Source organism: Pipistrellus kuhlii, unplaced genomic scaffold, assembly GCF_014108245.1.
Source record: "Pipistrellus kuhlii isolate mPipKuh1 unplaced genomic scaffold, mPipKuh1.p scaffold_m20_p_15, whole genome shotgun sequence".
In the NCBI taxonomy this organism is placed as follows: domain Eukaryota; kingdom Metazoa; phylum Chordata; class Mammalia; order Chiroptera; family Vespertilionidae; genus Pipistrellus; species Pipistrellus kuhlii.
This window is the reverse complement of record NW_023425460.1, coordinates 46,088,419-46,108,709: the sequence shown is the minus strand read 5'-3', so window position 1 is coordinate 46,108,709 and position 20,291 is coordinate 46,088,419. Positions and strand designations below refer to the sequence as shown.

General features: G+C 56.4%; 1 protein-coding gene across 2 annotated transcripts in view; it reads left to right on the top strand.

Moving 5' to 3' along the window:
• The window catches only part of DOCK1 (dedicator of cytokinesis 1), a 204,427-nt gene that overhangs the window by 10,849 nt on the left and 173,287 nt on the right, over positions 1–20,291 (top strand). For both annotated transcript variants that reach the window (XM_036439319.2, XM_036439318.2), the window contains exons 2-5: positions 6,632–6,715; positions 15,110–15,150; positions 16,277–16,332; positions 17,654–17,750. In XM_036439319.2, coding sequence (XP_036295212.1) covers positions 6,632–6,715; positions 15,110–15,150; positions 16,277–16,332; positions 17,654–17,750 — 278 coding nt within the window. The remainder of the gene's footprint in view (positions 1–6,631; positions 6,716–15,109; positions 15,151–16,276; positions 16,333–17,653; positions 17,751–20,291) is intronic.

Below are 20,291 nucleotides of genomic sequence, written 5' to 3'. Positions count from 1 at the left end.
AGGCACAGGCGTGGGAGCCGCGTTCTCAGACAGTGAAGCGTAGGTCACATTTTTATTATGGGCTGTGTGGTTTGTCTAGGCCCGTGGTCGGCAAACTGCGGCTCTTCGGCCCCTTGAGTGTGGCTCTTGCACAACATACCATGGCCTGGGCGAGTCTGTGTTGAAGAAGTGGCGTTAGAAGAAGTTTAAGTTTAAAAAATGTGGCTCTCAGAAGAAATGCCAATTGTTGTGCTGTTGATATTTGGCTCTGCTGACTGATGAGTTTGCCGACAGCTGGGCTAGGAGGAGGATGTAGCGAAACACGTCTGAATCCGGCCTGGCTGGTCCCTCGGACCCTGTCCCCGAGGATTGGCAGCTCCCGTTGTATGGCAGAGGAGACGGCAGAGCGGGACAGGACGGATCCCCGGTGACAGGAGCTGGGGTAGGGAATGTCCTTTCCGGGCTGTAACATCAGTTCCCGTCAGAGGGGAAGCGGCGGGCGTTTGACGGATGGCTGAGGGACCTGGCGGGGGGAGGGGCGAGATTCTGCAAGGAATATTTCACCTCCGAAGGGCGTGCTGACAAGCTTTGCTTGTGACGTCCTTGTGTGATGTTAGATGATATTTTGTGTGACTTTTGCTTTGACATCTCTCTGCCTGGTTTCACAAGAGCTACTCAGGCGGTGCCAGAGGGAGGGACGCTGGGGAGGGAGAGGGTGGGCCTCCCCCAACCCTCCCCGCCCCCGCGGCCCCCCCCCCCCCGTGTGCTGCTGCCACTCGCTCCCCAGATGCTTTGCTCCAAACCCCACGTCCCCGCCTCCCAGACCCCAGACCCGAGACCCGGGTAGGCACTGCCCCATCTCCACCGCCCCCGCTCCTCACCTGTGACGCGGGGATGGTAATCATCGTGCCTGCCCGGGGTTGTTGGTGATTACATAATCTGAGAAGCATGCACGGGGCAGTTCCTGGTCGGGGTTGATAGCTCCTGCAGGCAGTGTCCTCTGGAGACGGGCTGAAACTCAGTCTGTCCCAGCGGGTCTGGATCACTCACACCCCGTTTTGGCCGAGGGGAGTGGTTGGAGGTTGTGAGCTCTCAGTGTAGGAGTCTTGTCGTCTGTCTCCACCTGCCCCTTGTGCTCCCCTGGGCCTTGGGGTCCCTCTGGACCGGGTGGCCGATGGCCTTCGAGGCTTGGGAGGGCAGCTGCTCGCAGGGGAGCTTAGCCAGTGTGACAGGGAGGCAGTGCCTCCTCTAGCGGGGGTTCCGTGTGTGGGGTCAGGGGATTGTTATTCATGATGTCTCAGGGCTTCCCGCAGTCAGGGCTGTGGGGCCTCTGACACTGTCCGGATTGTCACTGCATAGCCCCTGTGAGCCAAAGGGAACTGGCTCTGGAGGAGGCATCCCAGGCGGCAGCATAAGTGCCCTTTGTTTGTGAGGAGGGAGGGAGGCTGTTCCCCCAGCCACAGGTCACATGATGCCCATGGCCTGCTTCCCGGTCTTTGATCGGAGCTTTCTGCGCAGAAATGGGGATGCCTTTAGGGCTAGTGTGGGGTGAAAGGAGGGAGTCAGGAAATTTTAAGTGCACTGGCTGGTCTTAGTAAGTGCAGAATGAACGCCAGCTGTGATTCTGACCGTGTAATGATGGTTGTGATGATGGTGTGGTTGTTGGTGTTGATGGTGGAGAGAGTAATGATCATGGTGATGGTGGTGGTGATGGTGTTGGTAGTGATGGTGATGGCATGGGTGGTCGTGATAATTGTGATGATGGTGGTAATGGTGGTGGTGGTGATGATGGTGGTGTTAATGGAGGTATATGGATGTTATTGGTGATGGTGGTATGATTGGTTGGGATAATTGTGATGATGATGTGGTGGTAATGGTGTTGGTGGTTATGATGGTGGTATTGATGGAGGTGTATTGATGTTATTGGTGATGGTGGTGATGGTGGTGGTATAATTGGTCGGGATAATTGTGATGATGATAGTGGTGGTAATGGTGTTGGTGGTGATGATGGTAGTATTGATGGAGGTGTATTGATGTTATTGATGATGGTGGCGGTATGGGTGGTCGTGATAATGGTGATGATGATAGTGGTGGTAATGGTGTTGGTGGTGGTGATGGTGGTGTTGATGGAAGTATATTGATGTTATTGGTGGTGGTGTTGGTATTGGTGGTGGTGGTATGGATGATTGTGGGAATTGTGATGTGGTTGGTGATGATGTTGGTGATGTTTGGGATGGTGGTGGAGGTGATGGTATTGTTATTGTTGCTGGTGGTGGTGATATGGTGGTGATGGTGAGGACCCAGCTTTCTCACCAAATACCTGTGGGAAATAGATCTCATGGGGACAGTGTGGGTAGGATATCCCTCTGTGATTGGGAGTTTTCCTAGGAAGCTGTTTAGGTAGAGGAAATAATTTGTATTGGGTTCGAGGGGTGTTGTGGCTTCACAGTGGTCAGCTGAGGTGTTACCTAGAGCAGCCTCCGCCAACCCCTCGGACCTCACGGGACCACCAGTTGGTGACCGCGGCTCTGGAGCCCTCTACGGGCAGGCGGGTCAGACACAGCAGCAGGGACATGGGGGGGAGGGGAGAGAGGTGGGGGGGAATGGTGTGTCCTGATGTCAGATCAGGTGGAGCTTTAAGCATTAAAGTGACACAAAGGCACACACCTAGAGAGAGGGTCGGTTTCTTGCTCAGCGCGTTCAGAGCGGCCCCTGCTTGCGGGGATCATGGCAGCGCATTGTGGCTGCGTTTGCTGGGGCGGAATCTCTCCTGCCTGCTTTATCAGCTCCTGCTTTTGTCCCATTCAGCAGTAGCGCTATCAGCAAGCAAATAGCTTCCACAGCCTCTCGCTGGGCATTTCTCATGCTCGCTGAGTATTTCCAGCGCGCTGCACAAGCAGTTTTATTACAGGCCTCTGTCTTCTTTAGTCCATTGCAATGACTATTAAAATATCACACAGCTCCTCAGGCCCTGCCGGGCTCTGCCGGAGGAGCCCGCCCTCACGAAGGGACCTCGTCCTGGACCAGAAACCTTGGAGGCCCAGTCAGGTCCACAGGCCTGAGCCCCGTGCGCTGACTGCGTTTTCTCCTTTAAATCATGGAAAATATGATTACACTAAAGGCACAGTGAGGCCATTTTTAGGGGTACAGTACTGCACAGCTGTCACTGCCACCCATCTCCAGAAGCTTCTCATCTTACAAAACGGAATCTCCCCATTAAACCCTGGGCTCCCTCACTCCACCTTCTGTCCCACTGGGTTTTACTCCGCAGGGCGCCTTGTGGAGGTGGGACCATCCCGGATCTGCTGTGACTGCTTATTTCACTTAGCGCAGTGTCCTCGGGGCCCATCCACATTGTGGTAGGTGTCAGACTCCATTCCTTTCTTTAGACTGAATAGCGTTCCATCCTGTGTGTAAACCACACATTGTTTACCCATTCACTTGTCCAGGGAGATTCTTTAAAAAAAAAAAAAAATATATATATATATATATTTTTATTGATTTCAGAGAGAAAGGGAGAGGGCGAGAGAGAGACAAACATCAGTGATGAGAGAGAATCCTGGATTGGCTGCCTCCTGCCCGCCCCACACCAGAGACTGAACCAGGTGCCCTTGCTCAGGGTGCCCTTCAGGAAGAACCAGTCTGACCAGTGGGGGGCAGGGCTAAAGCAGAGAAAGTGAGACCTGCCTCCCATCCACCATTCAGCAGGTCCTGGCTGCCCAGGTCCCCACCTGGAGCCTGGGGGGGGGGGGACGACACCCTGGGGTGTGGGACCGCCCCTGGGTGTGGGTCCACTGGGCTCAGACCCACCTGGCTGGCTGTACCGCTGGTCCCAACTGCCCACGGGGTAGGCTTTGCAGGCCCAGCCCCCTGGGGAGTGCCCCTGCCTGGGGGTGGAGGGGGCGGTAGGGCTCTGGCTGCTCCACCAGCATGTGCCCTCCTAAAGGGCAGTGCCTTTCTTCCCTTGAGAAGGATGATTAGAGATCGAATCTTTCCCCCATCTCATCTCTGCGCCCTCTGCTGCTGAACACAATTAAATGCGAAAGGAGCTAATTTTCGGGTCAGCTAGGGCTTGTCTTGTTCTTGGGGGGTTGCAAAGACTGTCAATGACAAGGGCGGTGGCTCTCTCCCCCAGCCCGGACTTGATGAAAGATGACAAAAAAACAAACAAGCAAAAAACAAAACAACAAAGCAACCTTCACCCACAGCCCAGTGTATTTCCCACGAAGCCTGCGTGCTCGGCACGGTGACCTTCTGGCGGGCTGTGAATGAGGCATGCGGTGCTGTTCCATTCTGAAGAAAGGCATTAAAATGTGTCTGTCACTTCAATTAGACTTTGAGAAAAGACTCCCTTACATGTTTCTTTCCACATTTATCTTCATCATTCCTCCCACCTGTTCCCCCGAAGGCAGAGAGAATGTTGAATAACAGAGGACGCTCCGTACCTCGCCGCCCTGCTCCCTCTTTAATTATTTAGAAGCCTTCCTTGCTTCTAATATCCAGATGTTGCAGGAAGTCCTGCCTCCGGGGATTTTACTGGCAGAGAAACCATCTCTGTTCCTAAGAAGGAAAGATAGGGACCCGCAGGAGTGACTTTGTGAGTTTGAAAGTGGCATCTTTTTTAAAAATGTGGGTGTTCTTCCCCCCCCACCTTCCCCAGTTTGTATGTGGGACCATCGAGTCTCTTCCGTCACAGTCAAGGAGATGCTAAATCCATAAGGAACTTTCCTCAATTTACTTTACCAGCCTTCCCTTTTAGCCATTGCATCTTTTTTGTTTGTTATTGTTAATCCTCACCCGAGGATATTTTCCCATTGATTTTTAGAGAGAATGGACAGGAAGGGGAGACACAGAGAAACATCAATGTGAGAGAGACATCCACTGGTTGCCTCCCGCGTGGGCCCAACCAGGGCTGGGAGGAACCTGCAATCGAGGTACCTGCCCTTGACCGGAATCGAACCTGGGACCCTTCATTCCCAGGGCCGACGTTCTAGCCACTGAGTCAGCGCAGTCAGGGCCAGGGCATCTTTTTTTTGACGATGGCACAATAGACCTGCTGCACGGTGAGCAATTTAACCACCGCTAGGCGTCCGGCTCTGTGTCCTTAAGCACATGCACGCTGTTGTGCAACCACCCACCTCCAGAACTTTCCTTCTTCCCCCACTGGAAGGTTCCATCCCTGAGGTATTTGTTGTTGTTTTTACAGCCATTAAACATTAACTCGCCACGCCCCTCCCCTGCGCCTTCGGCAGTCACCACCCTGCTTTCTGTCTGTCTCCGTGGAAGCGACTGTCCCGGTCCCTCCTGTGCCCGCCCTCGTACAGTGCTGGCCTGTGTGTGCGACTCACTGCACTGAGCACAGTGTCCTCCCGGCGGATGGGCGGGTCAGGGCCCTTGTGAAGGCGGGTGGCTTTTCATCCTGGGCATGGTCCCCGACTTTGCTGACATTCATCCGCCCATGGACCCTGGGGCTGCTTCCACTGTGCAGCTACGCTGTAGACTGCTGCTCTGGACATGCTGTACAGATACCTGTCTCCTTTCCCCAGCCCTGAAAGATGGGAGTGCTACTGGGCACTTTTTCCCAACTGAAGGCAAGACAGAGCGAATGAGGTCACAGACGGAATGATTCGCTTTTGCAAACTGACTTTAAAGGAACGAATTAACTTTTAATTGCTGCTTGCCATCCTGAAGGCACGTTTCAGGAGGACAGGCCTGGGGTAGAGGAGCTGCTCCCAGAGTTGACTGATTGGCTGCCTCCAAACTAGGGATCAAACCCGTAACTGCACATGCCCTTAACCAGGAACCGGACTGTGACCACCTGCTTCCTAGGTCGATGCTCAGCCACCGAGCCACGCCGGCCGGGCGAAGTTGAGTCTTTATTTGGGCTTTAATGTAGGTCTGCTCAGGCAGCGAGTCTAAGGCAGAGCTGGGGGCTGGGCTGCCTGCGCTTGGCCCTCAGCTCTTCTGTGCAATTTGGGGTTACGGCTGGGCAGCCTGCCTGTGGCCCTCAGCTCTTCTGTGTAATTTGAGGTTCAGGCATAATCCCTCAGGCCCTTTCATCCTGCACCCATAAAGGCGGGGTCTTAGGCTCGTATCATAGCTAAAGACGAAGGTTCTGTACTCACGTGTGAGGGTTTCTCAGCGGCTGCTGTCTGCCTGCTTAGGAGAGGGCGGGCGGGGCCTTCAGGCATCTGTGTGTGCTCACAGACTCACGTGGGCCCGGGCGTATGTACAGCGGGTGCTGGTGCGTTCCTCTGGTTCTATTGTTATTCTTTATGATGTGTTTTGTTTGTTTGTTTGTTTTCCACATCTGTAACTGCGTTGGCACGCTGGCAGGCATGCTGGCAGAGCGGTGCTAAGTGCGCTTCTGGCTCCTCCAGGCGTGGGGATACGGCTGTGCCGGTCTGGGAAGGGCTGGCATATGCTCTGAGTTTCCTGTACCTGATGCAACTATTTCTTGTAAAAGATTCACCATAAAATGCTAAATCTAAAAACAAACAAACAAACTGTAATTACTGTTTACGTCCTTGGAGGACATTACATTTCTGTGAATTTTGGTGACCATATAGGAAAGTCCCTGAGATGATGAGTTACTGTGTGAGAGCAGCACCGGCTCCCCCTCCACTAACACTCCCTGCTTCTCCCCCCCCAGCCTTCTACAACTACGACGCCCGGGGCGCGGACGAGCTCTCCCTGCAGATCGGAGACACCGTGCACATCTTGGAGACGTACGAAGGTGCGTATCCGGCCGGGGTCCCTGCTCGCGGGTCCTGGGCAGCGGGCACACTTCCCGGGGCCCGGGGCAGAGCCTTCCTGACTGAGAAAGCATGCACATGCACACGCACATGCACATGCACACGCACACGCACACGCACGCACATGCCGCCCTCGCGGGGCTGCTGTTCTTGCGGTGGTCTTGGCGGGCGGTCCGGTGAGGACGGCAGCAAGGCCGTTGCTTATGTAACGAAGGCTTTATAGAGAGGAAATTAAAGCGCGAAGTTCCTTTTATTTAATGTCCTGAACCTGCACCGCTGGAGTGTTTGGACGATGCTCCCGCCAAGGGAGTTACCCTTCCCAGGTAAAAAAAAGAAAACTCCTTTTATTTTAACCTCTAACATTTTTTTGTTGTTGAAAAAAACTGGTTTTCATTAAAAACAAAACACAAAAGGAACCTCATTGGTTCCTTTTTTGCAGGTGCATGTCATTCCTGACTGATACTAACCGCCACTTGAGAAAAATTCTCAGAAGACATCGAGAGGGCTTAGTGCGGAAGTCACTGTTGTGAGGTGTGTGATGGGAGCGGAGCCTTCTCTGTGCTCTCGAGAAATCTGCCAGGAGTGCCCTCGGGGGAGCCAGCCTTGTTGTTTCTTACCTCCTTTTCTTTTCTAAATCCGTGACCCCGTTTTCCGAGGAGCCCACAGAGCTGGTGAGAGCTGCGGCTGCTCCCGGCGCCCAGCGGACGTGCGGGGTGGCATGGCGGCCCAGGCCCGGGGTTCCCCGGAGGCTGTGCTCCCGGCGAGTGTCTGTAGATTCCTTTGCCCTGTGCTCACTGCTGCCCGGAGGAGAGGCAGGAAGAGAAGCAGCGCCAGGCTGGCTTTCACGTTCTGCAGGTCTGGGGTTGGGTGAGACCGAGTTGACTGGTTGGTGCTTTAGGTCTGGCTCGGAGCGTGGCTCCTGGAGAGCAGAGGCACCGAAAGGAGCCATGAAGACCGAACGTTTCAACAGCAAAATTGCTTTCCAATTAGGCGTAGCCAAACCCTCCACCGGGGGGCGCTGGGGTGGAGAGGACCAGTCGCCATCCCATCGTAACCAGCAGGCACACCTCAGACTGGGCTAGGAGGTCCCATCGTAACCAGCAGGCACACTTCAGACGGGCTCCGAGGTCCCATTGTAACCAGGCACACTTCAGACGGGCTCGGAGGTCCCATCGTAACCAGCAGGCACACTTCAGACTGGGCTCGGAGGTCTCATCGTAACCAGCAGGCACACTTCAGACCGGGCTCCGAGGTCCCATCGTAACCAGCAGGCACACTTCAGACCGGGCTCGGAGGTCCCATCGTAACCAGCAGGCACACCTCAGACGGGCTCCGAGGTCCCATTGTAACCAGCAGGCACACTTCAGACGGGCTCGGAGGTCCCATCGTAACCAGCAGGCACACTTCAGACTGGGCTCGGAGGTCCCATTGTAACCAGCAGGCACACTTCAGACGGGCTCCGAGGTCCCATCGTAACCAGCAGGCACACTTCAGACTGGGCTAGGAGGTCCCATTGTAACCAGCAAGCACACTTCAGACGGGCTCCGAGGTCCCATCGTAACCAGCAGGCACACTTCAGACTGGGCTCGGAGGTCCCATTGTAACCAGCAGGCACACTTCAGACTGGGCTCGGAAGTCCCATTGTAACCAGCAGGCACACTTCAGACGGGCTCCGAGGTCCCATTGTAACCAGCAGGCACACTTCAGACGGGCTCCGAGGTCCCATTGTAACCAGCAGGCACACTTCAGACCGGGCTCCGAGGTCCCATTGTAACCAGCAGGCACACTTCAGACTGGGCTCGGAAGTCCCATTGTAACCAGCAGGCACACTTCAGACGGGCTCAGAGGTCCCATTGTAACCAGCAGGCACACTTCAGACGGGCTCGGAGGTCCCATTGTAACCAGCAGGCATACTTCAGACTGGGCTCCGAGGTCCCATCGTAACCAGCAGGCACACTTCAGACTGGGCTCCGAGGTCCCATCGTAACCAGCAGGCACACTTCAGACTGGGCTCCGAGGTCCCATCGTAACCAGCAGGCACACCTCAGACTGGGCTCGGAGGTCCCATTGTAACCAGCAGGCACACCTCAGACTGGGCTCGGAGGTCCCATCGTAACCAGCAGGCACACCTCAGACTGGGCTCGGAGGTCCCATTGTAACCAGCAGGCACACTTCAGACTGGGCTCGGAGGTCCCATCGTAACCAGCAGGCACAGTTCAGACGGGCTCCGAGGTCCCATCGTAACCAGCAGGCACACCTCAGACGGGCTCCGAGGTCCCATTGTAACCAGCAGGCACACCTCAGACGGGCTCCGAGGTCCCATCGTAACCAGCAGGCACACTTCAGACTGGGCTCCGAGGTCCCATCTACCAGCAGGCACACCTCAGACGGGCTCCGAGGTCCCATTGTAACCAGCAGGCACACCTCAGACCGGGCTCCGAGGTCCCATCGTAACCAGCAGGCACACTTCAGAGGGGCTCGGAAGTTCCATTGTAACCAGCAGGCAAACCTCAGACGGGCTCCGAGGTCCCATCGTAACCAGCAGGCACACTTCAGACTGGGCTCGGAGGTCCCATTGTAACCAGCAGGCACACTTCAGACGGGCTCCGAGGTCCCATCGTAACCAGCAGGCACACTTCAGACTGGGCTCGGAGGTCCCATTGTAACCAGCAGGCACACTTCAGACGGGCTCCGAGGTCCCATCGTAACCAGCAGGCACACTTCAGACTGGGCTCGGAGGTCCCATCGTAACCAGCAGGCACAATTCAGACCGGGCTCCGAGGTCCCATTGTAACCAGCAGGCACACTTCAGACTGGGCTCGGAAGTCCCATTGTAACCAGCAGGCACACTTCAGACTGGGCTCCGAGGTCCCATCGTAACCAGCAGGCACACTTCAGACGGGCTCGGAGGTCCCATTGTAACCAGCAGGCACACTTCAGACGGGCTCGAAGGTCCCATCGTAACCAGCAGGCACACCTCAGACGGGCTCTGAGGTCCCATCGTAACCAGCAGGCACACCTCAGACTGGGCTCGGAGGTCCCATCGTAACCAGCAGGCACACTTCAGACGGGCTCGGAGGTCCCATTGTAACCAGCAGGCACACTTCAGACTTGGCTCCGAGGTCCCATCGTAACCAGCAGGCACACCTCAGACTGGGCTCGGAGGTCCCATTGTAACCAGCAGGCACACCTCAGACTGGGCTCGGAGGTCCCATCGTAACCAGCAGGCACACCTCAGACTGGGCTCGGAGGTCCCATTGTAACCAGCAGGCACACTTCAGACTAGGCTCGGAGGTCCCATCGTAACCAGCAGGCACAGTTCAGACGGGCTCCGAGGTCCCATCGTAACCAGCAGGCACACCTCAGACGGGCTCCGAGGTCCCATTGTAATCAGCAGGCACACCTCAGACGGGCTCCGATGTCCCATCGTAACCAGCAGGCACACTTCAGACTGGGCTCCGAGGTCCCATCTACCAGCAGGCACACCTCAGACGGGCTCCGAGGTCCCATCGTAACCAGCAGGCACACTTCAGACTGGGCTCCGAGGTCCCATCGTAACCAGCAGGCACACTTCAGACGGGCTCGGAAGTTCCATTGTAACCAGCAGGCACACCTCAGACGGGCTCGGAGGTCCCATCGTAACCAGCAGGCACACTTCAGACTGGGCTCGGAGGTCCCATCGTAACCAGCAGGCACACTTCAGACGGGCTCCGAGGTCCCATCGTAACCAGCAGGCACACCTCAGACGGGCTCCGAGGTCCCATCGTAACCAGCAGGCACACGTCAGACGGGCTCTGAGGTCCCATCGTAACCAGCAGGCACACTTCAGACGGGCTCCGAGGTCCCATCGTAACCAGCAGGCACACTTCAGACCGGCTCCGAGGTCCCATTGTAACCAGCAGGCACACTTCAGACGGGCTCGGAGGTCCCATCGTAACCAGCAGGCACACTTCAGACTGGGCTCGGAGGTCCCATCGTAACCAGCAGGCACACTTCAGACTGGGCTCGGAGGTCCCATTGTAACCAGCAGGCACACTTCAGACGGGCTCCGAGGTACCATCGTAACCAGCAGGCACACTTCAGACTGGGTTCGGAGGTCCCATTGTAACCAGCAGGCACACTTCAGACCGGGCTCCGAGGTCCCATTGTAACCAGCAGGCACACTTCAGACTGGGCTCGGAGGTCCCATCGTAACCAGCAGGCACACTTCAGACGGGCTCCGAGGTCCCATCGTAACCAGCAGGCACACCTCAGACGGGCTCCGAGGTCCCATCGTAACCAGCAGGCACACGTCAGATGGGCTCCGAGGTCCCATCGTAACCAGCAGGCACACTTCAGACGGGCTCCGAGGTCCCATCGTAACCAGCAGGCACACTTCAGACCGGCTCCGAGGTCCCATCGTAACCAGCAGGCACACTTCAGACGGGCTCGGAGGTCCCATCGTAACCAGCAGGCACACTTCAGACTGGGCTCGGAGGTCCCATCGTAACCAGCAGGCACACTTCAGACTGGGCTCGGAGGTCCCATTGTAACCAGCAGGCACACTTCAGACGGGCTCCGAGGTACCATCGTAACCAGCAGGCACACTTCAGACTGGGTTCGGAGGTCCCATTGTAACCAGCAGGCACACTTCAGACCGGGCTCCGAGGTCCCATTGTAACCAGCAGGCACACTTCAGACTGGGCTCGGAAGTCCCATTGTAACCAGCAGGCACACCTCAGACTGGGCTCCGAGGTCCCATCGTAACCAGCAGGCACACCTCAGACTGGGCTCCGAGGTCCCATTGTAACCAGCAGGCACACTTCATACTGGGCTCCGAGGTCCCATTGTAACCAGCAGGCACACTTCAGACTGGGCTCCGAGGTCCCATCGTAACCAGCAGGCACACTTCAGACTGGGCTCGGAGGTCCCATCGTAACCAGCAGGCACACTTCAGACTGGGCTCCGAGGTCCCATCGTAACCAGCAGGCACACTTCAGACTGGGCTCCGAGGTCCCATCGTAACCAGGCACACTTCAGACGGGCTCGGAGGTCCCATCGTAACCAGCAGGCACACCTCAGACGGGCTCCGAGGTCCCATCGTAACCAGCAGGCACACCTCAGACTGGGCTCGGTGTGCGCTCGGCACTCCAGTGAGCGTGCCGGGCTTTAGGCACCAGGCGAGCCCCGGCTTGCCCCGTGTCCCGGGAGGCACCAAGCCCGGCCACACACCCATCCCTGCCCTGCACTCCCCAGGGGCTGCACGCTGAGACCCCATCCTCCTCACACCCTGTGCCCCCCAAACAGAAAGAAAGAAAGGGCGTTAGCAGTGTCTTCCTCAGAGCCGATGGTGACGCCACAGACGCAGGCCCGTCCTCGGGGCAGGCGGGGTGACGGACAGCTTAGCGCTGGCATCTTGTACAGCTGGTGGTCCGCTGCCCGGTCTGCTCTGCGCGTCTGGTAACCCTGGCTGCGCGGAGACGGAGAGAAATGAAGTCGAGGTTAAGGACCGGCCCTCTCCTCTCAGACACCTTCCTCATCGGCAGGGAGCGTCTTTTTGTTCTCTGGCCGAGTCAGCTGTAGGGGCTTCCCGGTTACCGGGCACGGGCGGCGACAGCATTCCTGGGCAGATGGCAGTATCCTGGGCAGCGGGTTCGAGGGGACTGCGGCGTCCTGTCCTTCCCTCACCGGAGGAATGTCCCTGTTGAAGGGGCGTCCTTAGCGAGCCCGTCATCCCATCAGACATTTAACTTAAAAAAATACCCGGAGAGTAGAGGCGTTTGACTTTTGGGCCGGCGTCCTGAGAGAGGACCCTTTTGGGAGCACGTATTTGGGGGCTAGCCACTCTTCCACGTGCTGCCCGGTGGTGTGGTTCAGGGGTTGAGCATCATCCTGTGAATCAGGAGGTCCGGGTTCGATTCCTGGTCAGGGCACTTGCCTGGGTTTTATGCTCGATCCCAGTAGGGGCCGTGCAGGAGGCAGCCGATCCAAGATTCTTTCTCATCATGGATGTTTCTTTCCATCCCTCTGGCCCTCTCTCTTCCTCTCTGAAATAAATAAAAATATTTTTTAAAAATTAAAAAAAAATCTTCCGAGGTTTGATTAGAATCCTCCTTTCTTTGTAAAGACCTTTCATGGGCAATGAACCCCCATATTTTGGGAATTGTCTTTGGGTTTGAATCAGAACCCGGCCAGAGAAAGGCACCCGGGGAAAGAGTATGGGCCTGGGAGACGGGTGGTTTTATTACCGTCAAACAGCGGCGGGTAACTGTCTTTCTGCTGGTTCCTCGCGTTTCGTTTACATTCCGTGAGGGTGCGAGAGTTCCGTCTTTCCTCCTGCTCCCCCCTCACCCCCTGCTCCCACTTTCTCTCCACGAAAATTTATTTCTGTTTGTCAAATTTGATTTCCTTTTGCTATGTGACCCTTCTCAGGATATTACTGAGATTGCTCCAGAGAATATAAAATTTCGCAAGGATCACCCTTTATATTAACTTTTAGAAAACGAATTCGCCCTCAGGCGATGATTAATTCCTCTGTCTCAGGCTCCTCTAGGCTGGGGGCCTGGGCGGGAAAGGAAGTGTGTAGGTTCCTGGAGGGGGAAGGAGCTGTGAGGGGGCGTGGAGGACCCCCCCTCCTTTAGAGGGCCCAGGGCCAGGCTGCCCCGAGACCACGGAGGGTTAGGAAGTGACTCTTGTGGCCACAGACGTGCCCGGCCTGCTGCCCGCTCATTTCTGCCGAATCCCAGGGGCGGGATGCTGACCCTGAGGGACGCGCAGGCATTGCTCAGAGATCAGGGAGTTGTTGTTGTTATTATTTTTGGAACCATTCCTTGGATGAAGCCACAGTCTCTGTGCTGCAGCAAGATTCGGGGTTTGCCTCCTGCTGGCCTGAGGGAGCCCTCCCGCCTGGGAGCCCTCGGAGGGCAGAGGCTGGGTCTGATCCGTGGGCGCAGGCGCCTGGAGGATTGGTGCACGAGGGTCTGCTTCTGCTCAGGAAGGCCGTTCCAGGGCCGGCTGCCTGCAGGAGAGCGGAGGGAAGGTGCCTGCGCTCACCGCCTCCCCCCTCCCTACCCCCATGGCGAGCCTGTGCCTGTGTGCAGGGTTTTGTTGCTCCTGTCCTCGCCGGAGGGCGTGCCTCTGGCTTCCGTGGATGTGCATGGGGTCGTGCCTGTGATCGTGCTCCTGGTCTCCTGCCTCCTGCTGTCTCGGGACACAGAGCCCGTGGCTCCCGCTGCGTGTGGGCGGCCCACGTCTTACTCCCTGCCCTCCGGGGGCCCCCACGCCCCCACACCCCCACTCCCCACCGCCCTGGCCCCTCAGCCCTGAGCTTCCTGCCTCTGGCCACTTCCCGTTTCTGAGCTAATTCCGTCCCCCCGGCTTCTCAGGGTGGACAGCATGGACCCGGGTGTGGTTATGTGTGGGGACCGGCCCGCTGCACCCCCACGTGGCGGCTGGGTGTGGGCTCGGTCCTCTGGCTCCTGCGGGCACAGCTGGGCTGTGCGCTGGGGGTGCCCTTTCCCCGAGTGCGTGGCCTCAAGTGACCTCAGGGCGACGGGGCTGAGGACACGCTGACGTCAGGCTGTGCGGGGTGTGGGGTGTGGGGTGTGGGGGGCGGGTGCTGGCGAGGACCCAAGGCATTTCCAGGGACAGTCTGCCCGCAGCCTGAGGGCAGGGCGAGGCTGTGGTGTGCCGGCCCCTATGTGAAGGGACTCTTCCCTTTAGAATGGAACCCCTGCCGACAGCTGCCCTGTCTGCCTGCCCTCACCCCCTCACCGCTGTCTTCCCCTCCCCTCTCCGCAGGAGGGAGGGGGCCTGAGTGTGGGCCAGGCCCGAGGGCGTCTGGGCCGGTGCCAGGGCTGCTGCTTCCTGTGGGGCTGGCCACAGAAGCTCCCTGTGAGACCCTCACTGCGGGGCCTGCTCCTCGGCGGGAAGTCCGCCTCAATGGCACGTCTGTTGTGGGGCCGAGGCTGGCATTTGCACTTGGGGGACCCCACCACCAGTCAGACAGGGAGGGGCGGGAGGACGCATGCTCAGAGCCTGCCCGTGGGCCAAGGGATCCTCCTCGGAGCCTGGCTGCTTCGAGCCACGCCTTCCAGGGCCCGTGGCAGGAGGAGCCGGTGGCTGCCCGTCCAGGCCCTCCCAGGCCTCCAGCACAGTCTGCGCACAGTCCCATAGCCCCGTGGTCAGCAAACTCCTTAGTCAACAGAGCCCAGTATGAACAGGACGACGATTGAAATTTCTCTTGAGAGCTACGTTTTTAAAACTTCTTCTAACACCGCCACTTCTTCAAAACAGACTCGCCCAGGGTCAGCAAAGCAATGCGTCCTCCCTCGTGAGGGTGGTCAGGGCCCCAGGGCGTCTCTGTGCACTAACCTCTGGCCTCTGTGTTTGTGTAGGGTGGTACCGAGGCTACACCTTAAGGAAAAAGTCTAAGAAGGTAAGTCGCTCTTATTGAACCCAGCGCGTGCCCTTCCATAAATCACCCTGAGAGGGGATCGGTTCCCTCTCCTTCACCCCTGGCGTTTCCTCGCGTCTCTTTCTTGGAATTTAAACTTGGGGGGGGGGGGAGGAGCCCTGCAGTGGGACTGCCATCCAGCCTGTTCTGGCCAACGTGTGCCTAGGAGCTGCCGCTGTGTGTCCCCGCGCACAGTGATTGGCAAACTGCGCCTGTGTTGGCTATTGAGTTTGCCAACCACTGATCTAGACTTTTAAAAAAATATATTTTATTGATTTTTCACAGAGAGGCAGGGAGAGAGATGGAGAGCTAGAAACGTCGAGAGAGAAACATCGACCAGCTGCCTCCTACACACCCCCTACTGGGGATGTGCCCGCAACCAATGTACATGTCCCTGACCGGAATCGAACCTGAGACCTTTCAATCCGCAGACCTACGCTCTATCCACTGAGCCAAACCGGTTTGCCGATCACTGCTCTAGACTCTTGATTCCAATAATTACAGGCTGTTGTTGTTCCTTGTGGTTAAGCCCCTATCCCAGTGGTCGGCAAGCTCATTAGTCAACAGAGCGGCAAACCTAGGCTCGCCGCGGTTAGCTGACCACTGACCCTGGAGATGAGAGCCCTGCAAACCGTGCTCCCCTCCCTAGTGGCGAGGGGGCGAAATGCACCCGTTTCTGCATCAGACTGTTGAGAACATCTGTGGGCCAGGCAGCTTTTGGGGTCATTGAGCACTTTGCAGTCAGGAACCAGCGGCGGCCATCACACCAGTGGCCCGTGGGTGTCCGGTGGCCGATGGTTGGCCTGCGTCCAGGTCGGCAGTGCGGACGGGGGGGCGGCCGTGGAGACGTCTCAGGACCATCCCCGCGATCCTGTCTTTGCAGACACACCCCCTCTGCTTCTTCCTAACGGATCCGCAGCCTCGCAGAAACACAAGCTGATGCGTTGCCGTCTTTCACGTGTTGTTTTCTTTGCTTTGTTTTCCGTGAGACCTTAAGTTTGCAGGATTAAAAGAGACCCAGTCTCCCCCATCTTGTTTGGGGACAGTTGTTTGATTGACAGTCAATAATCATATTGATAATAAAAACGCTTTTTTTTTCCTTCCCAAGGGTATATTTCCTGCCTCATACATTCATCTGAAGGAAGCAATAGTTGAAGGAAAAGGGTGAGTCTGGTCTTGGTGTGTCCACGAAAGATGCAGGGTTGGCCGTGCTGGCCTTCCCATGCAGAGTCCTAGAGGGGGTTGGGTGGCGGGTGCGGCTGGCCACGGGTGACAGGAGTTTGGGGGAGGAAGAGGGACTTAGGGTTGAGTGCAACCTGGGTTTGAGCCTTTTGAAGAGTCTCAAATCAGCCCCTTACCTGCAGTCATGGTCCTTGAACCGGATGTCGATTTTGGAGAGCATCGCAGTGCCCTGTGCTTCCCCGGGGGGCTGTCCCATGAGGCAGAGGCTGCTCGGACCCCCAGCTCGGAGGGGGTTTCTGGAAGACTCCGCAGGCTTTGGGAGAGTTTAGGGTGAACAACCAGCTGTTAAATTGGGGCCTGTAACATGGACAATTTCTCCGGTTGTGGCCTATGTTTATTAAAGGTCATCCCATGTTTCTAAGAGGTCATCCCCGTGCTGTACAAGGTCATTCCAAGGGCACTGCGGCACGGGAACCCCCGAGGCAGGCGTGAGACATGACTAGGCAGGTGCGCCGGGGGCAGAGAGGGCACATCAAGATGTTTTCCTTGTTTGTCTCAGCTACCTCTTCGCTCTCAGTCAAACACGCAGGTTATCAAATTACTAATCAGATGATTGCTGCATAATGACGCCTCTCCGGCTGATTGCAAAATTGCCTCTCAGCGCGTGGAGGGCGCCCGCTCGGCTCCCGGGGGCCCGTGACAGACGCCTCATTAACGCGGAGAAAGTCACCGAGAGGCATGGGCGTGACGGCCCAGAGCGTGGTCTTGCTTTATACGGACAAGATGCTGTGCAGGCAGGGTTGGAAATAAGTACCTCACAGGGGCCACAAAGGAAGTGGCAGGGGAACTTCCTGCCCCCCGCCCGGAACTGACCGAACAAGGGGTGCTGTCGGTGTGCTTCCCATCGGTCTCCATTGGCAGCAGGCAGCAGGCAGACCGGGGGTGGTTAATTTAAAAAATAGTTTGCTGAATACAAATGCACGGGAACTAGTATCATGAGGCCTAACGCCACGCGGCTGGTTGTAATCTGGGGCACGTCCGAGATCGATGGGTACTCGGGGGGGTATTGCCCGCCCGCTTCGTCAGGGTTCGGCATCGGAGGCGGGCGGCGTGCACCGCGGGCGGCAGACCAGCCTCCTCGGCTTTGTCCTGACACCTCCTGTGGCTCTTACAGACGCGGGCAGTGCTCCGTGTGGCTGCGGCCCTGCAGCGCCTGTTCTCCCTGTCCGCCATGGGCCCACAGGGTGCCCCTCTCAGGGCTGGCGGAGCGTGAACTCAGCTGCCTCTCCGCCTCTCTCCCCAGGCAACATGAGACGGTCATCCCGGGCGACCTGCCGCTCATCCAGGAGGTCACCACGACGCTGCGGGAGTGGTCCACCATCTGGCGGCAGCTCTACGTGGTGAGCGCCCGTGTGACCGCGGCTGGACACGTGACCTCGGCCCGTCTGGGTCTTCTCTGTCCGATCGATGTGTGTCCCTCCTTATTACCCCCCCCCTCCCCCCCCCCCCCCCCCCCCCCCCCCCCCGCCCCCAAACCTCAGAAGCAGAGCTGGGACCAGGTGATATGCAGAAAAGGCAAAGGAAGCAGGTGGCTTGGATTCTGCTCAGCCTTTGGGGTGGGGAGAGTCGTGCGCCCTTTGACCTGTGCTGTGTTGGGGTGCAGCTGTGTCTCCCCTTCCTTGTGTTGGAAGAGGGACAGGCTGCTTTGCTTTCCAAAGAGGATTGGACAGTCCTTGCTGGCGGACCCTCAGTGTTCATATTTTGTCCTCGAAGGCAAACACCTGCTTTTAAGCTGCAGTAGGTGCTCATTTAGGGATTAAGTAGGAGATGATTACTATATATCTATATATCTATATCTATATATCTATATCTATATCTATATCTATATCTATATCTATCTATATATTTTTGGACATTTTCTGCTGTTATCATTGGAGAAAACTGCTGAGCCTTGTGGATTCCAGCGTGATGGTTAGGAGCGGGGCATCGTCTCCATTCTGGCTTCCGGTCTGATCCTGCTGGCTGTGGGGGAAGTCTTATTAATGCAGAGAGTTTGGAGCCCTGGCCTCTTCCATTTCCTATTCCCTCGGGGCACAGAAATTCACATTTGCAAAGATTACCTTTTGTTAGCCCTTCTTTCTGTTCCAGCTGCTGCTTGCTTCTCGCATGCTAATGCTGTCCGCTCCTAGCTGGCTGTGCGGGTAGCCGCTCCTGGTTCTGGGACCCGGGCCGCTTCCTGGGATCCTGCAGCTGCGAAGGCAGGCTCCTTGGTTGCCATTGTGCGCCGCTTCCTGCAAACGCACAGTAATAAGCAGTTGCTGTAATTGTTCATCAAACGTTCTCCAAAACCTCAGCGCATCAAGTTAGCCACGAATGTTTTGTGTAAATCGGAGCAATTTTGTCATTGCTGTTTCACATTTGACTTAGCAATTTTTAAACAAAATAATGCAGCAAAACAAACAGGAGTGGATGCTGGCTCATGTGTTAGTGGGCACGGTGTTATTTAATTTTAAAAAATGTTTTTATTGATTTTGGAGAGGAAGGGAGAGAGAGGTAGAAACATCTTGGAGAGGGAAACATCAACATGAATTGGCTGCCTCCTGCACGCCCCCTCCTGGGGGTCGAGCCTGCAACCAGGGCCTGTGCCCCGACCAGGAATCCAACAGTGACCTCCCAGCTTGTAGGTCGATGCTCAGCCACGGAGCCACGTGGGCTGGGCAGCGGACAAGTTTTTAGCCATATTGCCCGGAAATAGGCCTTCCCAATGGCTCCTTTTTAAAAATTCCTATTTGCCTTTTATGGACCTACATTGTGGGATTTGTACAAAGCTGAAGATAAATGCTTGTGATATTTTTATTTATTTATTTTATTTATTTTTTGGTGTGTGATTACTTTTTGCTCTACTGTGTTGTTGTAGACAATTTAGCAAAATATTAAGGATTTTCGATAGTTGACAAGGCTCTAGAAAAATGGGCCAGGGGAATTAGTAAGAGGGGAACAAACACAGTTTTTCACTAAATGGTTAATTTTGGCCATTTAGTTTTCATTTAATAACATCGGGATCATGCTGCAGAGAAGGGTTACTGGGATGCTAGTGTGTTCTATGTGATGGAAGTGGGGAGCTGAGGAATTCCTCGGGAGGAGGTGAAATGCTGGAAATGCTGGGCTGAGGCTCAGGTGTGAAGAGACGCTGTTTGAATAGGGAGCGATGATCACACTTACACATATTATAGGGTCGTAGGCTCAGAATTTTACCTGCTCCGGTGTCACCCAGATTTATTCTCACAGAACGCCCACAGGCTCTGTGGGTCCCTCTGAGGGTCCCTAAGGCCCATTGGCCTCTCGCAGGAGCAGACGGTGGCCCCTCTTTGTGCCGTCCGTCCTGGAGACAGGTGGACAGTGAGAAGAAGTGAATTCTGCATCTTATCTGCATTTCCCTGTGACTCATTGATTCAGACTCGGCTTCTTGCAGGAGCCCAGTGCTCGGGGGTGCTGGGCAGCGATGCCAGCGTCTGAGAGGCGGCACCTGTCGGCTCAGACTCACTCCGGAGAGTGTCCGTGGCTGCCCAGCGGGGCCGGTTCTCCAGTGGGCAGCCCGGAGGCTCTCAGGCAGCCCTGCGCTGGCGGACTGTTGACCCAGAGGTGCCTAGGCTGCAGTGCAGACACCATGTGGAGGGTCATACATTACTTTTTTATCTTTTAATCCTGAGTGTCTGGTAGTAACCACATTCCACAGAACGTTTTTTATTTTTTTTAATTTACCCTGAGTGGCCAGATGATGATGATCTCTGAACACATAATAATCTGGCCACTCAGTGTCTATCCTATAGAATAGAAGGCTAATATGCAAATTGTCCCCTCGACCAGGAGTTCGACCAGCAGGCAGGCCGGCCAACCGCTCATGTCCCCTTCCCCTGGCCAGGCTGGCCGGACCCCACCCA